This window comes from Schistocerca gregaria, chromosome 8 (genome assembly GCF_023897955.1).
Source record: "Schistocerca gregaria isolate iqSchGreg1 chromosome 8, iqSchGreg1.2, whole genome shotgun sequence".
Classification (NCBI taxonomy): Eukaryota; Metazoa; Arthropoda; class Insecta; order Orthoptera; family Acrididae; genus Schistocerca; species Schistocerca gregaria.
Window position 1 is genome coordinate 262,230,383 of NC_064927.1, and position 18,538 is coordinate 262,248,920.

The window sequence follows — 18,538 nt, forward strand, 5'->3', positions numbered from 1 at the left end:
TTCGCGTTAGTATTTTGCAGCTGTGACTTATTAAATTGATAGTTCGGTAATTTTCACATCTGTCAACACCTGCTTTCTTTGGGATTGGAATTATTATATTCTTCTTGAGTCTGAGGGTATTTCGCCTGTTTCATACATCTTGCTCACCAGATGGTAGAGTTTTCTCAGGACTGGCTCTCCCAAGGCCGTCAGTAGTTCTATTGGAATGTTGTCTACTCCGGGGGCCTTGTTTCGACTCAGGTCTTTCAGTGCTCTGTCAAACTCTTCACGCAGTATCGTATCTCCAATTTCATCTTCATCTAGGTCCTCTTCCATTTCCATAAATATTGTCCTCAAGTACATCGCCCTTGTATAGACCCTCTATATACTCCTTCCACCTTTCTGCTTTCCCTTCTTTGCTTAAAACTGGGTTTCCATCTGAGCTCTTGATGTTCATACAAGTGGTTCTCTTTTCTCCAAACGTCTCTTTACTTTCCTGTAGACAGTATCTATCTTACCCATAGTGAGATAAGCCTCTACATCCTTACATTTGTCCTCTAGCCATCCCTGTTTAGCCATTTTGCACTTCCTGTCGATCTCATTTTTGAGACGTCTGTATTCCTTTTTGTCTGCTTCATTTACTGCATTTTTATATTTTCTCCTTTCATCAATTAAATTCAATATTTCTTCTGTTACCCAAGGATTTCTACTAGCCCTCGTCGTTTTACCTACTTGATCCTCTGCTGCCTTCACTGCTTCATCCCTCAAAGCTACCCATTCTTCTTCTATTGTATTTCTTTCCACCATTCCTGTCAATTGCACCCTTACGCTCTCCCTGAAACTATGTACAACCTCTGGTTCTTTTAGTTTATCCAGGTCTCATCTCCTTAAATTTCCACCTTTTTGCAGTTTCTTCAGTTTTAATCTACAGTTCATAACCAATAGATTGTGGTCAGAGTCCACATCTGCCCCTGGAAATGTCTCACAATTTAAAACCTGGTTCCTAAATCTATGTCTTACCATTATATAATCTATCTGAAACGTGCCAGTATCTCCAGGCTTCTTCCATGTATACAGCCTTCTTTTATGATTCTTGAACCAAGTGTTAGCTATGATTAAGTTGTGCTCTGTGCAAAATTCTACCAGGCAGCTTCCTCTTTTATTTCTTTGCCCCAGTCCATATTCACCTACTACGTTTCCTTCTCTCCCTTTTCCTACTACCGAATTCCAGTCACCCATGACTATTAAATTTTCGCCACCCTTCACTACCTGAATTATTTCTTTTATTTGATCATACATTTCTTCAATTTCTTCATCATCTGCAGAGCTAGTTGGCAGATAAACTTGTACTACTGTAGTAGGTGTGGGATTCGTACTGTAGTGATAAATTGTTAAAGTAACCTATAGCGTCGACGTTTATATTCTTCAGTACATTTTTTTATGTAGAATGAATGCTTTGTTGCAAAAGGGCTCCCAGTAAAGATTTATTGAAACTAGGTCAAAAAGTAGCACTGTTTAGACATTGCCTTTCCACGACTTATTTTCAGTGCAATAATGAGTTCTATGATCAAATTAATGGAGTGGCAATGGGTAGCCCTCTAAGTCCAGCCGTTGCTAATATTTTTATGGAATTTTTTGAACAGCAAGCACTGCAGTCAGCCAGGAAAAGGCCTTTGAAGTGGTAACGGTATGTGGACGACACTTTTGTCACATGGAATCACGGTGAAGAAGAACTGAACCGTTTTTTGAAGCATTTGAATAGCATCAAATCTAAAATACAATGGACTATGGACACAGAGAGTAATGGACAGATTAATTTTTTAGACGTGTCAGTAATTAAACGAGCAGATGCGACTCTGGGTCACAAAGTCTACAGAAAAGATATGCATACCGATCGTTATCTTCATAAGGATTCGAACCATCATCCCAGGCAGAAGAGAGGTATTATCAAGACATTGGTGGACATGGCTAACAAAATCTGTGAGTCAGCTTATTTGCAAGAGGAACTAAACCACTTGCGAACCGCTTTCCAGAAAAATGGGTACGCTGGCAAGGCGATAGATCGAGCACTCCATCCCAGAAGAAAAATGTCCGAAAACGTCCAACAACAACAACCATCGGTGGGGAAAGCTTTTCTTCCATTCATCCACAGTATTACGAAACCTATCGGGAAAGTGCTGGCCAAGTTCAGAGTTGAAACAATCTTCAGACCCACCAAGAAGATTAGTGAATCATTAAGATCGGCGAAAGATGCACGACACCCTTTAGCTACTCCTGGTGTGTATAAAATTCCGTGTAGTTGTGAGAAGGTTTTTATTGAAACCACAAAAAGAAGTATCAATACTCGCCTAACTGAACACAAAAGGAACTGCCGACTGGGACACACGGACAAATCGGCTCTAGCGGTACATGTTTTTGAAACGGGTGACCATGAAATAAAATTTAGTGAGACGAGCGTGCTAGCAACGACATCGCATTATTATGCACGTGTGGACAGAGAGGCTGTAGAGATTTTTAAACACCACAATAATTTTAACAGGAAAGAAGAAGGCTTGAAGTTAGATAAGATATGGCGATCGACTTTGTACCAAAGATGTGACAATCGATTACCTTCGATCGAGGGTAATGACGCCAGCCAGAGATAGTTTTACTGTTGACAGCACGTGACGAGTGGTGGCGCCCTCTACGCGCTCCATATAAACAGGACCTCCACGGCCTAACAGCCAGTCGTAGACTCACCTCAGATGATGTTGCCCGCAGCTGGTAACGAAACATCAGGGAGAAGTATTTCTGCTATTGGACCACGGTCTCTTAGCCCGGAAGTTTTAATTACTAAGTCAAAAAGTGTCTTAGAATCATTATCCGCAGGCAAAAATTTGATTCATATTCCTTGCCCCGTTCTACATTCATTCACGAAGATGCAAATGTTTCTTTTGTGGCATATCCATCTGTAAAGCCAGCTTGCTCCCCTACCCTCCTTATTCGTGGGTGGCTTGTGGAATATCTTTTACTTTGCGGAGAGGGAGCTGTCGGATCTATAGTTTTGTAAAACTTCCTGATGGATTGTAGTTCGTGCGTCGGACCCAAAGTGGACGCTAGAACGTTGGCTTTCGCGACTGAATTACGCAGGCACGCCTCACAAGACGTCAGCACAGCTTCATTCCAACGTTGCCTCTTTCCTTCGTTGTAAACTTCACAGACGCTCTCCGAACACCTGGAGCGACTAGCGCTACTGCAAGACAGAATTCTGCAACCAAATGGTTCAGCCACGGCCTGGGGGACTGCTTCCACAATGATTTTTTCACTCTGTAGCACAACACCCGTTGTTTTGAAACTGCGTGCCAGATTAAAATTGCGTGCGAGACCGCAACTCGAATGTGGAACCCTGCGTATTTACGCTTTTTGTTATTATTTTTATGTTTTTGTTACTGTTTTTGTTTTATTTAATAATATTATACTAGCTTAGCGGCCGCTGCTTCGCTCGCGTGGACTGTACGGTCTGCGTACATTTTTTGTTTACTTTGTTTTCTTTTCTCTAATTTAATTTTTACAATATTCACAAATTGCAACATTGTCTATATTTTCACTCCAATTAAGGCCATAGAAGCAAGGCCTGTTCCGAATCCTCTTCTGACCAAACAGCGACTCTGGTAACTAGAGTCGGAGGTATTTATAAATCCTGCCTTTTGAGTTCTAGTAGTGATGTATCCATAAAAACTTTCATTCCCCCACATATACTTTTTCAGAGATTCCAAGTTTCATAGATTTAGCTTCAAATACGTTTAAAACTTGAGGGAATATTTTCATAAAAATTTCTTCCAGTATTTCATCACTTCAATTTCCACAAATGCTGAGACACGAATTATTTATCTCAGACCGAGAAGCCAATTACAAATTTTAAGGTTTTAGTTTCAAAAATGCTTTCTGTATGCAGTATTTTCATAAAAATCTTAATTCCCTATTTTCCCCCAGTGTAGGTTTAATGTCCAAAAACAACCATACATGTATATTTTTACTTCTAAAGAACAAATTTCTTTAAGTTCAGCGGTAAACTAGTTTCAAAATGAAATACTTTCATAATAATTTTCATCCGCTATTTCATCCCCTTAGTGGATGAATGTCCAAAAATACTGAAACATGCATTTTCTTTATTCCTAACCTAGAAGTCAAATACCAATTTCTATAGCCGCAGTATTATAAATTGTCTAGAAGTTCTTTAACAATATTTTATTTTTAAAAAAACGTTCACCCACTATTTTGCCATCATAGAGATTAAATTTACAAAATTGCTGAAACACGTACTTCTTTATTTCTGGCCGAGAAACGAAATACCAATATTCGTAGTTCTAGATTCAAAACTGCCTTAATAGCAAGATATTTTCAAAAATTTTCATCCTCTTGGGGTGGAATTTCGAAAAATCCCTTCTTATACGAAGCCTATAAGACCAGAACCAACTCCAAATTTTCAACTTTCTGCCCTTAGCGGTTAAGACTGGGTGTTGATGAGTTAGTCAGAAAATGTCCTTTTCTATATAGAGGTATTCTATTCAATATAAGTGAGGTAGTTATTACAGATTATATGATTTTTTGCAACAAGTTTCATAATCTGGTCAATAATGAAATGAGACTTTGGCTATTCTTTGATTGGCAGATCGTAAATGTGAACTCAGATTGCACGAGACAGTCTCGCAACTTCCCACAGTGTACTTTGTACCATAAAATTGGTGAATACAAATCTGTCTGTAACAACTCGGCCTTCTGTTCATTGTTCAAACGTTCCGGTGCACACTTTGCCGAAAGCGTCTCTGCGTTTAGGATATTATCGCTAGTGAAAGTATTACGTCCCCAGAGAGCATCCAGCCTTTCGGCTCCCTTTATGGCCGAAATTCGCGGTTCCTCAAGAATCAGCTTATCAACAGCATCGCTCGTTGCTCGCTCTGCTGGTGGTGTGCGGTGCTGCCTGCAGAGTTCATTTTCGACTATGGAATGTAAAATCCCGAAAAGAGTCTCCCAGTTTCGGCAGTGCTGTGGGAAGGACAAGAGCGTGTGTGACATCTCAGTGTGAATTTTCTTTGAAGTTTTTCCCCAGACTAACAAAAACTTTATGATGTCATGGAACTCCAAATAAATAATAAGTTCTTTTTAATTTATGGGCTTTTGGAACGAGCCCATACAACAATCTCAGCACTGGAAATCTTATACAACAGTTTGTTGTAACAGTGAAGGGAACACATTATTTTAAGTCGGACCACGGTACAGAGCTATCTAGGCTTAACAAAGGATCGATTCCGACACAAAATAAATTTTACATCCACAGTATACTCGCACTAGTAAAAAAGACGCAAATATAACACATCATACACAGATTTATTATGCTATAAAAATCCTATTGGTAACACAATAAAAAGTGATAAATGGTCGTTGGTACACATTTGGGATATTACCAGTTCAATCCATTATAGTGAGTATGTAACTAATTTAAAACTAAGATGTTCTTTTGTATGTCTTGTAAGAATTGTTTCAAAAACAGCGAACACAGAATCGAATAACTGTGCTTGTCTAGAATCACCATCTAGAGGGAACATGAAAACATTATAGAAGAACAAAATTTTACAAACATACGTATAAGTATACTAATATTCAGACACATCTATGTACTGCTAAGTAGCACATGGGGGTACAGTCAGTAAACTGTGATCTGATCTTCCCCTGGCATTCTAATTACCAAGAGCGTCAGATCAGCACGTTATGGAGCTACATCTGGATGTTGATACTGTTGACGAACTCATATAGTGCTTTATGCAGGTTGCTGTATCGTTGGATGCTGACAAGGTTTTGAGCTTGCTTGGGAAGCGATGGCCGAGAGCCTGAAGACTACGTGTTCTGAGGACATTTTAGGAAGAAGTTCGGATATTTTTCATCTCCGCAAACACACAGAGGGGTGGCGCTTAACTTTAGCCGATAGAGATGTTTGTTGAATTCCAATCATTGAATTTCAGCCTTGCTATAACTGTCGTGAAGCTTCTCGATGTTTGTATCTCACTATGCCGTGGTACCCTTGGAATTGTGGGACGAATTAATGCGCCCTGAGTTCCTTTGATTTTAGACGTCGTCGACCATCCTCTTACCAGTCCGATCATGTCCCCTTTCTGAGCATAGGTATCATATCTGTGAGAGTGAGTTTGTCATATTTAATAGCGCCATGCACAGGTGCCTACTTTGCTAAGATACCTGCTTCTTCATTTCCATGTATCCCAGAGTGGCCCTTCATCAATACCATCACGATCTTGCGATAGGTCTTCTACACCCGAAATAGAGGTGGTATTTACTTGATGCCCTGCTACGTCTTGAAATTAGGAATACCTTTAAGTACAGAAAACATGTTGTATTTGCAAATTTGCAAAACACGATATCAGTCTTGCATATAGTACTAAGTACTTTTTTCATTTCCGATTCGAAGCTGGCAAAAACATAAAATTTGCAGCTCATCACCCTCTGTTTATGTCACCACCTCCTACATACCTTAAGCTGCCCTCTTTCTCTCTCTCTCTATCCCTGCCTCTCTCTCTGTCTCTCTCTGTCTGTCTGTCTGTCTGTCTCTCTCTCTCTCTCTCTCTCTTTCTCTTTCTCTCTCTCTCTTCCTCTCTCTCTCTCTCTCTCTCTGTGTGTGTGTGTGTGTGTGTGTGTGTGTGTGTGTGTGTGTGTGTGTGTGTGCGCTCGCGCGCGTGCACGTGTATGAGTGTCACACAGTACTCTATAGAATACAGGACTCATTACGGTTAAAAACAAAGTGAAATATCAAAACTGTTAATGTGACCGCTAATTCTACCACTCCCACTAGCCGCATTACTACTACTGAAACTACATACAACTACATATAACGTTTTTATTTATGTTACTATTATGATGAGCAATGGCAGTAAACGCCCTCTTTCTAACGTACTAAACTGATACTATCAGACGTTTAACAATTTTTGCATCAGAGATTCCTCACAATCGGTCAATGGACTCTGGTCCATACGTGCACTGCCAGAGCCACGGGCAATACAAAGGACACTGCGGAATTCTCTGGATTTCTGTGTAACTATACAGTTGTTGTGTTCACATTCCTCTCCATCGCCCCCTGGCTGTAGGGGACATTCCTCTTGGGTACGGTGCAATGTCTAATGTGGGCCGTCACCGCTGACGTCCGTGCTTTTCTAGTAATCCAGAGGAAGGCATATTGTTTCAAACGACGACCTGTCTCCCACGCCATTTTGGGTACTGCGTTGACAATATTGTCGGAGATCTGCCAAGCTGACTCACGTTGTAGAATCTCCTTAACATCTGGTGTTTTATTATGAGACAGTTGTTCTATTTATTTATTAATCCTGGATTACGGCTATCTTTTACATCTAACCAGGTATTGTACATATTACACGTTACATTCGTTCCGATATACATGCAGTGTGTCCCATGAAGAATCGTCAATATTCGTATGAAATAGACGATCATTCGAAGCAAAAAAGTACAGTAAACATGGGTTCTAGAATGCATACCTAAGACCCATGAGCACTACATCTTCCGTAGTGCGAAAACTATCTTCTCTGTTCAAACTATTTGCTTCCCAAATTTTGGAAGAAGGTAGTATGGACCAAAACAAGATAAAAATGTCCAGTAAACGTGGGGTAGAATGTGCATACCCTAAGAGCGATGAGGACTTATTCATCTATGCTACTGTGAAACACATATTTTCTACTGAACAAGTGCTACCTTCTCCCAGAATGTGGAAAGCAAATAGCTTTCATTATATCTGTTTCACTGTGTCCAAGATGAACAAGTGCTTGTAACTTTTAAGGCATGACTTTTAGCGCCCATGCTTAGTAGATTTTTTTGCTTTGAGATATCATTCCTGTCATCTCCCTGAATACTGAACATTCCTACTTGGACATCCTGTGTAATAAGAGGTTTTATATCTAAGGTGGAATCTTACATTTAGAAATAACTATGATGTTATAGTGTAAAACAGGAACAGTGGAAAAAATATAGTTTGTATAAGTTCATGAAAATTAGAAGAAAGACATTACAGTCAAGTACGTTTCAATTCAGGACACTGGCAGCAATGGACGTGAGGGAAGAGTTGGAAGAATTGACAGAAATAAAAATCTGATATGACTGAATGTGGAGCGGGAAGAAAGCGACGTGTCTGGTTGAGAAACGAATAGGAATCGAAGAGTAACTGGGAGAAAAGGGAAACATTATATTTACGGTTCCACAGATAGACATCTACATCTACATGACTACTCTGCAATTCACATTTAAGTGCTTGGCAGAGGGTTCATCGAACCACAATCATACTATCTCTCTACTATTCCACTCCCGAACAGCGAGCGGGAAAAACGAACACCTAAACCTTTCTGTTCGAGCTCTGATTTCTCTTATTTTATTTTGATGATCATTCCTACCTATGTAGGTTGGGCTCAACAAAATATTTTCGCATTCGGAAGAGAAAGTTGGTGACTGAAATTTCGTAAAAAGCTCTCGCCGCGACGAAAAACGTCTATGCTGTAATGACTTCCATCCCAAATCGTGTATCATATCTGCCACACTCTCTCCCCTATAACGCGATAATACAAAACGAGCTGCCCTTCTTTGCACCCTCTCGATGTCCTCCGTCAATCCCACCTGGTAAGGATCCCACACCGCGCAGCAATATTCTAACAGAGGACGAACGAGTGTAGTGTAAGCTGTTTCTTTAGTGGACTTGTTGCATCTTCTAAGTGTCCTGCCAATGAAACGCAACCTTTGGCTCGCCTTCCCGACAATATTATCTATGTGGTCCTTCCAACTGAAGTTGTTCGTAATTTTGTTTGGGGGGCGGGGGGGTGCTGAAGTGGAAGAATTGTGAGACTTATAATAGGCAGTGCTTCAATTTCTTCTTAAATGTGATATGATACAGAATAAAGCCTAGAGTGCCGCTTAGGGTAGCTTTTTCCAGAGGCGGATGGCAACAACATAGAAGGAAGTGAGATGATTGCTTCTTATTTCTGCTCTGGTATATTGGCGTGCATACACAGTAAAGAGCCAAAGAAGTAGACATAGCATATCATGGTTATGTTACTGGTCTGGCCGCAGCTATCCGAACTGGGAGAATAAAGGACTGACACACTCAAACTGACAGATGTTCCAAATGTAACGCACACAGGCATTCATGGTTAGCTCAAACCGACGAGGGCGCCCTGAAAGATAATACCTCTGATTCTTTTTCTGTCAAAACTTCTAAAGCTTTTTCTCTAAAACAATTATTGACGCTGTAAATCTTTATTTTCCATGTCTACATATTTATTTCTCAACATGGTCATTCTGACGACGAACACATTTCTCCGAACGAAAAAGCAGTTTATTAATTCTGTCGCTGTAAGATGTTTGATTTTGTTGATAGAGCCACATCTTCACCTACGCTTTCACCGCTTCATCACTATGACAGTTAAGCTCTCGTAGGTGTTCTTTAAGTTTGGAAACGAGTGAAAATCGGATGGAGCCATATCGGTACAGCATGGGAGATGACGTATCCCTCCAGATGTCTCAGCGCTTGTGTGCGGTCTGGCATCGTCATGCTGAAGGAGAGGATGTTCCGTGTGTGAATGAACTCTTCGAATTCGTGGTTTCTATTTCCTAGGATAAGAAACTCGACTGATGTTTTTTAATCACGAATATAGTTAGGCTACAACCCACCATGTTATACACTGTAGGTCGGAACGCTGTAACGACGGAGGGTTGCAGCTAGCGTCAACGAAGAGGGAAAGTCGACCAGTCGACCGAATATAGAGAGCAGCGTTACTTTTCACCACCTCCTCCTATTACATCGAAATAGTGGAAGTTCGGCAGAACAAATGATTGCACAAGTTTATGTTTCACATCCTGTGGAAAGAGATTTCGAAACTTCTGGAGGGCATTGAGACAAGCAGATCATCACAGCTTGACATCTAAATTTCCTGCTACTTGTTTTATGATATCGTTTCACTTTAGGACGCTCCGTATGGCAACTCCTAGGAATTTTTCGGTTGTTACGGTTTCTAGTGATTTGTTTCTAATAGTATAATCGAACAGAAGTGGACAATTTCACCTGTTTATGCGCAGCCGTTAACACTTACTTACGTCCATGGCCAATATCCAGTCCCTCGACGAATCGTTGATCCTCTGCGCGTTTTCGTGAGCTTCGCTACAGTCTCTGACACTGGAACACCAGCATTGTCCACGAACAGCCAACAGACTCCAAAGTTACGCGTTAGGTCATTAATATAAAGTGAAAGCCGTAACAGCCCTATAAATCTTTCGACCTTGTTCCGTTAACAATCTATCCAATCACAAATCTAGTCCGATACTCGGTGAGATCGTATTTTGTTTAATCATCAACAATACGGAACAGTAATGAATGCCTTCCGGAAGTGAACAAGAGGGCGTCAACCTGAGAGCATTTATCTACGGTGCTCTGGATCCCAAAAACCAATAGAGCGAAACGAGTATCGTAAGATCTCTGTTTGCAGACTCTGTATTGAATGATAGTTTATTTGTGTTAGTTGATATTTTCGATCTCTAGTACCGTCACATTGCATGAACCCAGCACTTATTCCATGACTCTACACCATATTAGCGTCGGAGATGCAGACCTATATTTACGTGCGTCTGTACAACGATAATTTTTGGAAATGGTGCCGTTCGTTGCCCCAGCGACCTATGATAAACAACTGCTAGTTCTCACATTTGGACAAAAGTGTCTGAACATGACCAGTGTATTACGAAACTGACCACCAGATGTCACGAGACGCGGGTCTTACAGTATAAAAGTAAGGGAGGAGTATTGTGTTCTCAGTAGGGAAACAGCACCACCAGATTGAGTGGCTCAGAAAGGTGGACTATTCATGGGATATCAGCAGAGTAACAAATCCACCAGGGAGATTTCGGCCCTTAAAAGCTGCCCCGGTCAACTTGTGGTGTGACTCTGATGAGGAAACGCAATTAACATCCACTGCTAAAGCAAGACCAGACAGACTTTCTGTACTGACTGCAGGAATCACTGAGCATTATAAAGTGTATTTCTAAAAATTAGCAAGAAATCAGGATAAGTGACATATTCCTGCAGTCAATGCTGAGCGATGTTTAAGGTGGTGTAAAGAGTAACGCCACAAGAGTATGAGTGATACGGAATGATGAACCACGCAATACACTGCAGCAGTTCGATGGAAGGGTTTGGGTTAGCTGAATGTCTGAGAAAGTTATCTACCCTCATGGGTAGTGTTAATAGTGGAATACAGAGGAGGTACTGTTTCGGTGTTTTGTGTTTCTCGTGTTTAGGGCTGGAAGGACGTCAACATGTTTCACAGCATTTGTACAGAGTACAGTAAAGAAACAGTAAGGATATATTGAGTGCATCATGACAATTCACCCTGCCATAAAGTAGGATCGTTGAGACCAGGTTTTGTTGACACTAAAGCTTAGTTTACACGACGACACTAGGTTGCAGGCAACTGCTCTACCGGCCACTGCACATGCGCGCCGCCCGTTTGCGCAACTCGTCGGTGAAACTAAACAGTTATGGCGTGTTCCAACTTTGGCGACACTAGTTGCATGAGTTTTGAGGTTATGTGTGTTCGTAGAGTGTAGAGAAACTGAAATATGAGAATATTCTTCGCGTTTTGGATACTATGCTTTGCATAGATGTTTGTGGGATTTCATTGTTGCTGGTTACAAAAATAAGCAACATGTTGCTAGTCCTGAGACCGTCATGTGTTATCAGAACATAGATAGTTTGACAATATCTGAGCTGCATGGCAAAATGTATTGAACCAGGAGCACATATGCAACTGAATTATGAAAAATACAAGCAAATGTAATTCTAGCTGTAGAAATTCTCTTGTCTACAAGACGAAAATCCCATCGTTTCGACTTGGCCGACTCTTTTTTTTTTTTTTTTTTAAGGAAAATTGTTGACAGGAGGGAAGGCTACGCAAATCAGGAAGCTACATTATATGTTCAATATTCATCTATTTAAACCGTGGCAGCCGTCCTCCCCACTCAAAAAATGTTTGAATTTTGAAATATTGCCACTGTACAGATCTATCTCCAAGAGAGTAGTTTGCAAGCCATTCTCTTGTTAATGCGGCTTGCTTCGAATAATCAGATCTGTTAATGTTAATAATTATTACTGTTAATAATTATTGGTGTCAATGAAAAAGTGTCATCAACTAAAACCGTATCTTATGGTATGCCGAGTGTTCTCGATTGTAATGCATGCAATGTGCTATATAATTTCAGGTCTGGTGACAGTGCTCCATGCATTACAATATCATCATTACTTATCGCATAATTAACTCTATTTAGAAGAAACGTTAACAGCTCTCGTGACATTCTAAGATAAGTACAAGAACTTCTTGGGTCTTCCATTACAAATTATTTCAGCAAGAATGCTGAGAAACCGATCTGACGTCTTTTCTTTTTCCAGTCACGAATCAAAACACATTTCTTATTTTTTTTCTTATGCAGCGATTCCACGCAACAAGCTTTAACTCCATCACAACTCATGCAACGTGCAGCTGCCAAAACTTTCATTTCAGACGCGACTCAGGAACCCACAAAACGACGAAAGTGAAGTATATACTGGTTTCGCCCTGTCTACAATCAAATATGAAACCAGTTGCATGCAACTCATTTCACGTATCGAGTGTCGCAAACCAATGTCGTCGTGTAAACTAGGCTTAACAGTCCTGACCAGATTCCCGACCTGAACTTAATGGAACACATTTGGGATGCGTTAGATCGTCGCCTTCGCTCCACACCACAGTCTATGACATCGCTATCTTCTTTGCTGTCGGCTCTTGAGAAAGAACAGCCTGCCATTCGTCCACAGATATTCAGTCACTTCAGCGAAATTATCCGCAACAGACCGTCACCAAGGCGAAGGGTGGATACAACTCATACTAATGTCCACTAATTGGTATCTGGTTACTTTTAATCAAATGTGTATGTGGTCTGGTCCTATTATCTCTCCACACTTGAAAAGTGTTAGTAGATTGCAGAATGAGAATTTCACTCTGCAGCGGAGTGCGCGCTGATAAAAAACTTCCAGGCAGATTAAAACTCAGTGCCGGACGGAGACTCGAACTCTAGACCTTTGCTTTTCGTGGACAAGTGCTCTACCAACAGAGCTACCCAAGCACGACTCACGCCCCGTCCTAAGAGCTTTACTTCTGCCAGTATCTCATCTCCTACCTTCCAAACTTTACAGAGGCTCTCCTGCGTAACTTGCAGAACTAGCACTCCAGAATGAAAGGATATTGCGGAGACATGGCTTAGCCACAGCCTGGGGGATGTTTCCAGAACGAAAATTTCACTCTGCAGCGGAGTATGCGCTGATATGAAACTTCCTGGCAGATTAAAACTGTGCGCCGGACCGAGACTCGAACTTGGGACCTTTGCCTTTCGCGGGCAAGTTCTCTACCATTCTCATTCTGGAATCAACCCCCAGGCTGTGGCTAAGCCATGTTTCCGCAATATCCTTTCTTTTAGGAGCGTTAGTTCTGCAAGTTACGCAGAAGTGCTTCTGTAAAGTCTGGAAGGTTGGAGACGAGATACTGGCAGAAGTAAAGCTGTGAGAACGGGGCGTGAGTCGTGCTTGGGTACCTCAGTTGGTGGAGCACTTGCCCGCGAAAGGCAAAGGTTCCGAGTTTGAGTCTCGGTCCGGCACACAGTTTTAATCTGCCAGGAAGTTTCATGTTAGTAGATGCTCTATTCACTTGTCTGAATATCTGCCGTTTCAGCGTTGGTACGGTAAACTAATTACATTTTTTATGTGCCCTAGCATCAGACGTAATATCAGGTGTGAGTGGTGGTGTTTGGCGCGTGCAGATGCAGAAGCCGCACGGGCTGGTGGCGGACCTGTGGCCGCTGATCCGCATGGTGCAGTACTCGGGCCACTGGATGCTCGAGTACAGCGGCGGCCTCACTGCCCTGCGCGCCATCTACAGCTCGGTCGTGTCCGTCCTGGTCGTGACGCAGTTCGCCCTCATGGCGGTCAACCTCATCCAGCGGTCCGGCGACGTCAACGAGCTGGCGGCCAACACCATCACGGTGCTCTTCTTCCTGCACCCCATCACCAAGTTCGCCTACTTCGCGGTGCGCTCCAAGGCCTTCTACCGCACGCTAGCCACATGGAACCAGTCCAACAACCACCCGCTGTTTGCAGAGTCACAGGTAGGTGGTCACGTGGTCGGCTGCTCGTGACGAATCTAAATGAAGATATTAGCTCGACTTAGCTTCTCATCTGTCGAATGGCTCTATTACTTAAGCCCGTTTTTGTTGGTGTTGTCCACAGCTATTTCATCATCTGACGGACATATATGCCTTGTAAGACGGATTGATACACAGGGTGTCCCAAAAAGAATGACCCGATTTTAAATAGAATTATTTGTTAGGATGAAGGAGTTAACACCAACAAATTGCGTACTGAATTGCTCAGAAAAGACAGAAGTTCATAAAAATTCACCATAAATATTCAATATGTCCTCCACTGGCCGCACGGACATCTATCGGATAGCTGAATTCATCCCAAACTGGCCGCCCGGACCTTTGCCTTTAAAGAGGCATCCTATTTCTTCAAATTGTTTATGCCACCGTCGAATTCATTGCTGATGGTGGTTTATAACGAAATCCAATATGAAACTCCGGCTGAACTGCGATCACTGAGTACGCCTTTTGTTGCGCGGACGGCATTTTGAATTTTTTTTGGAACTCTAGATCATGTCGATTACATCTAGCGCTGTTGAATAAACCTGATCCAGCTGTACTTGACAAATTTGGATGAAACAGTACACTCGGCGTGGGTTTCAGGATGTAAATCTCATCTTCAGCGCTAGAAATAAACAAAGGAAACCAAGAGGGATACTACACAAAATTAATTAAATGAAAAGTGTCCACACAAATGAACGTCAAGCGTACCTTGATTGCGTTCAAGAAAATCGTACCAGCCACGTAAAGCGATCCAGCAAATTATTGAATAGCATGAGAAATCCCTTGCGAGTGACAGTGACACATGAGGTAAACACAGCCTATACGAAAAAAACAGGAATGAATCAACAAATATACACTCACTGTCAGACCAACGTAACCTACGATGCTAGTGTGAGCGGCCTTACATGTAGCATTAGCTGAAGACAGTCAAATGAAGGCATAAATGCCGTAGAATATCAGTTTGTGAGTGTCAAAAGTAGCTTACCATGTCAGCGAGCAGCCCAGCGCATGTCGTGGACGCCCAGTAAGACCGGTCAGCAGAATGCATCGCGAGCCGCCTCGAGACGTCTCAATATACGAGGGTAATCCCAAAAGTAAGGTCTCCTATTTTTTTTATAAGTACAGAACTCTGTGTGGCAGTTGGTCACACTGTTATGAAGATTTCTTCACGCGCTGTGTGTAAACATGCGCATGCCGCGCTGAAGCGCTCAGTCTTGGCTCGGCAGCCGTTGAGAATAGAGCTCCCGTTGGATGTTACCGCCAAGTGCGAATTGCCCGCAGATATTCGGTTTTTAGCACAAAGGGCACTGCGCCGATTGAAATCCATCGCCAATTGACGGAACTGTATGGTGAGTCGTGCGTGGATGTCAACAATGTACGTAAGTGGTGTAGAGAGTTTGCAGCTGGACGAACCGAAATTCACGACGAACAAAGGAGCGGAAGACCGTCAGTTTCTGAGAAGACAGAGTTGAAGGTTGAGAAAAGCATGCGTGAAGATCGGCGGATCACCCTGGATGATCTCTGCACGTTGGTTCCTGAGGTTTATCGAAGCACCGCTCACAGAATTTTAACGGAAACATTGAACCACCGGAAGGTGTGCGCAAGATGGGTGCCACGCATGCTGACTGAGAACCACATGTGGCAACGAGTTGATGCTTCTCGCGCATTTCTTCACCGCCTTGCAGCCGAACAGGACAACTTTGAGACCAAGTAACAATCACGCCAGTGGCGGTATCGTCCTTCGCCAAAGCCGCGGAAATTCAAACATATACACTCTGCCGGAAATGTCATGACAACCGTTTTTTGGGATCGGAAATTGGTATTGTTGATCGACTTTATTCCCACTGAGACCACAATTAACGCTGACAGGTACTGTGAGACTCTGAAAAAACTCAAACAGGCAATTCAGAACCGGAAAAGAGGAATGTTGAACAACGGTGAGCACATTCTCCATGACAACGCTCGCCCACACATCGCTCGGCAAACCGTTGCTCTCCTGCAACAGTTTCAGTGGAATATAATCACCCACCCACCCTATAGCCCTGACTTGGCGCCCAGTGACTATCACCTGTTCTCTAGGTTAAAAGAAAATTTGGCCGGAAAGCGATTCAGCTCCGACGACGAGGTGAAAGAAGAGGTTCATGACTTTCTGAACAGCATGGCGACGAGCTGATATGACATGGGCATACAAAAACTGCCACAGCGTCTACAAAAATGCATCGACAGAAGTGGTGATTATGTAGAAAAATAGCTAAATGTTTAAGGTGTAAACTGATGTAAACAGAAATAAACAGATCTATTTACTTATAAAAAAAAGGGAGACCTCATTTTTGGGATTACCCTCTTACATACGTAATAGAGTGGCAGCCTCCAGAACTAGCATCGAGGGCGTAGGATTTCATCCAAACAAAGAATCTGTCAAATACAAATGGAGCTGATTTATTCATAATGAGAAAGATTCTTGCGCCGTCAGTTCTACAGCAACTGCATAGAAATTGCAGTAGTTTATAAGAAAAACGCCTTTTGTATGCTGCACATAATTTTTTTTTTGTTTTATTTATACACCTACACCCGTTTCGCGTTTTAGCCAGGCAACTTCAGTGAGTGGCTGGAATATTGCATGAGTTTTTAGTTGTTGCATGTTGGTTATAGCTTTAAAACGAGCTCATGGAAGTCTTTTACAATAAAATGGAAATGCACTTACAGGTGCGCGTTCAATTATTTGAAAACCAAGCAGGATTTCATCACGTGGCAAACCGGTTTAAAGCAACCAATTTTTCGTACGTTACTGTGCTTTCGTAACACAACACTTTAACTGCCGTTTTCTGCGTCAATTTCTTTTGTAAGTGTAGCCGGCTTTCCCAGTTTTTGCTTTCACATGTTGTTGTTTGACTGTTCAGGGAACGGACAAAAATATGGAAATACCTAGAGAAATGGACGCCTGAACATAAATTAATGCTGGCTAAGCGTGCGGGTTACACTGTTGGACCTGACCAAGAAAGGGTACCACTGCATTGGCCTCAATACGTCACAAGTGTCAATCGTGGTAACAAAACAGTGTTCTGTTAAGTTATGAGAGCACTGTGTAGCAGCGAAGTGAATTCGAACGCGGACATATCCACTGTGCTCGTATTGCGGTTCCTTCCAGGAAGCCGAAGTAACTGGTTTTTTAAAACACACCGTACCGAAGTTTTATATTGATTACAGGGAAAGAGGACAAACGTCTTCCGCTATGTCAGAACGCGGAAAAAAGCGTGCGTTGACTGACACACCAGATCATTAGAAAAGAAGCAAAGTTGCGGCTCGTTGGACCACACTGTGCGCCTCCAATAACTGTCCAGTTTCTGTGTTGTTTGGTCCGACGAATTCTCAAAGCTTTATGTTCTGCAGTAAGCAGTAGCCTATTGCGTGGTACCCAAGGTCAGATGTTCATATGATGCTGTTACCTTCCTCAAACTCCACTCGAAAACTTGTTGAGGTGGATCTTCATTCATCGTAGTCGATACATCAAGAACTCCGGCAACTTTATTCATAGTGTGATTATGGTAATCTTCCTTCTGCTTCGGTCTCCATAGTGGTCCAGGGTGCCATTCGCTCTTCTTTTGACCATGGCGTCCAGGAATGGTAATCTTCCTTCTGCTTCGGTCTCACTTTGGAGACCGAAGCACAAGGAAACAGACCACGGGCCACGGGGTGTACAGGAAGAAAACGCACATCGACCTGTATTTGCAAGCGGATAGCTCCCACCACCCTTCACAGAGGAATGGGGTGCTAAAAACACTGGAACACCTCGAAACTGTATTCCGGAACAAGAGGTTCTCGGAATGGCTGATCAGAGGCGCTCGCCGCCCCACCTCCAAAGTACAGCTTGTGGAGACGGAAGACGTCACTAAGGAAGAGATAGCCACTGCCTATATACCTTATACTGGCGCACTATCCGGGAAAATAGGACGAATATTGAGGAAACACCGAGTAGGAACTGTCTTTTGCCCACCCAATAAAATACAAGTACTATTGGGAACTGTCAAAAAAGATCTCGGTTTGCGGAAGGCCGGCATATACCAGATCCCGTGTCAGTGTGGGAAGACTTATATTGGACAGACAGTACACACCATCAAAGATCGTTGCTGAGAACATCAAAGGCACTCTAGACTTAGGTACCCCAACAAGTCGGCGGTCGCAGAGCACTGTTTGTTCGAAAATCACGAAATGCACTACCAACATACCAGGAGGGTCTTTGCACAGACATCTAAATACTGGGACAGCGTCGTTAGAGAGGCTACAAAAATTCGTA

The 18,538-nt window shown here is 42.4% G+C and overlaps 1 protein-coding gene across 1 annotated transcript in view; it reads left to right on the forward strand.

Moving 5' to 3' along the window:
* LOC126284655 (odorant receptor coreceptor) overlaps positions 1 to 18,538 on the forward strand; it is a 289,713-nt gene that overhangs the window by 84,952 nt on the left and 186,223 nt on the right. Inside the window, exon 2 of the mRNA XM_049983760.1 lies at positions 13,864 to 14,208. Within this exon, the coding sequence (XP_049839717.1) occupies positions 13,864 to 14,208 (345 nt within the window). The remainder of the gene's footprint in view (positions 1 to 13,863; positions 14,209 to 18,538) is intronic.